The sequence below is a fragment of the Frankliniella occidentalis genome, unplaced genomic scaffold (assembly GCF_000697945.3).
Source record: "Frankliniella occidentalis isolate FOCC.00 unplaced genomic scaffold, Focc_3.1 Scaffold12, whole genome shotgun sequence".
Lineage (NCBI taxonomy): Eukaryota > Metazoa > Arthropoda > Insecta > Thysanoptera > Thripidae > Frankliniella > Frankliniella occidentalis.
This window is the reverse complement of record NW_026267142.1, coordinates 2,133,160-2,134,866: the sequence shown is the minus strand read 5'-3', so window position 1 is coordinate 2,134,866 and position 1,707 is coordinate 2,133,160. Positions and strand designations below refer to the sequence as shown.

The window sequence follows — 1,707 nt, the reverse complement described above, 5'->3', positions numbered from 1 at the left end:
TCCGCTCGTACTCTGATAAACCAAAAGCACCTGCAGAGCACTTGTAAGTGTGCAATTGCGAGACGTGCAACTCCATCGTAGTACACTTGCAAGTATACAACTTGCAGTTGCACACTACTTACAAGTGTTGAGCAGTTGCCGGCAGTTGCACATTTGGTTAGTTACACTATAAAGAATAGGTTTGCGGGAAAATTTACCATGATCCTGTGAATTTACAAGCACTTCGTATCAACTTCGATGTCAATTTACAAATTTGTCCTTCTGAGTGTCAACTCAGAAAACTTTGAACGTCTAACGCGCCACCCGACCGCAGTTAGGATACTTTCAATTTGTTCAAATTGCCTCATTTCTCTATTTTTAAAAAGAAAAATTATAAAATGAGAAAGACGCGTCGTGTTAAAATGTAAAAGAAGGTATGTTCAACTCAAAACACCCCAAAAAGGCACATAGGATGGTCTTGCGGCATACCGAAACAGATAGGATGGTCTTGAGGCTGAGCGAAACAGATAGGATGGTCTTGCGGCTGAGCGAAACAGATAGGATGTTGTTGCACGGACACGACGACTTCGCGTGTTTTCTTAATCAAAGTATGCATGGTGCAGCGACTCTGGTTCTGGTGCACAGTTAAAAAGTTACGAAGCAAAATGGCAAATCCTTTGCACCTACGAAGGATTAGGCATTTTTCTTCGAAAGGTTTTAACAGTGTGGGCCGCTCTTAAAGCACGTAACTTGAACTGAGTTTTATATTACGTTTGGCGTGAATATCTGAAGAGTGAGGCAGTCCTCGCTTCCGACGATGTCCGAGGGTTGACGGTTGAGTTGAAGGCAGCCGGGCGTCGGCATTTTAGCGTCCACCACGGACGGAAGAGGCTCGGGCACTGGCGGCTGCAAGAATCAAGGGGGAAAAGCTTTTCGTAGTTTTAGGAAATAATGTACGCAAAATTTAAAAAAAAAAAAAAAAAAAAAAAAAAAACACGAAAAGAGCAGAACCCGTAGTCAACGTTGTCATACAGTGAATTTTAATTATCCATTGGGTGCATGGGTGCAGAATGTTAGTTGCTGACTTTTTGCTCTCTCCATATATTTTGAGGGGTTTTTAGACCACCATACCGCTGTCCTGAATATGTTAATAAAGATCTCAATTTTTAAAAACAGGGATGTGTTTGCCATAGTTGAGTTGAGCCGATCGATGGGTCCTATGAAGGTCGTCTGATCTGCCCGTGACGCCTCAACGTTGTTCGATCTTACAGTGACGCCTCAACATCGTCCGATCTCCTTTTGACGTTCTCTGCAATGCCGCCTTCATTCAATTGCGAGCTGAACAATATTGGCAGTAGAGAAAAAGTAAAAAATGCTATGTCCTCGTTGATCTTTTAAGAACACATTGCAATTTTTACTTTTTCTCTGCTGCCAATGTTATTTAACTTGCAATTGAAAGAAGGTGGCGCTGCAGAGAACGTCAAAAGGAGATCGGACGATATTGAGGCGTCACTAGGATTTCGGACAATGTTGAGGCGTCACGTGGAGATCAGACGACGGTCATAGGACCTATCGCGATACGATATCGCCCTTTCCATGCGATATTGGGAATATCCGGACTGGCCCGTGTCTCCGAGTCCGGATCTTCCCCACCCTCCCCTCATAAAAATTTTATTTTCGGGTCAAGTTTTTAATTTTCTGTTAAAGCGTTAAACCAAAAATAAGTTT

The 1,707-nt window shown here is 42.8% G+C and overlaps 1 protein-coding gene across 6 annotated transcripts in view; it reads right to left on the bottom strand.

Moving 5' to 3' along the window:
• LOC113216791 (venom carboxylesterase-6-like) overlaps nucleotides 1-1,707 on the bottom strand; it is a 223,571-nt gene that overhangs the window by 218,660 nt on the left and 3,204 nt on the right. For all 6 annotated transcript variants that reach the window (XM_052263579.1, XM_052263577.1, XM_052263578.1 and 3 more), the window contains exon 2: nucleotides 751-885. In XM_052263579.1, the coding sequence (XP_052119539.1) occupies nucleotides 751-885 (135 nt within the window). The remainder of the gene's footprint in view (nucleotides 1-750; nucleotides 886-1,707) is intronic.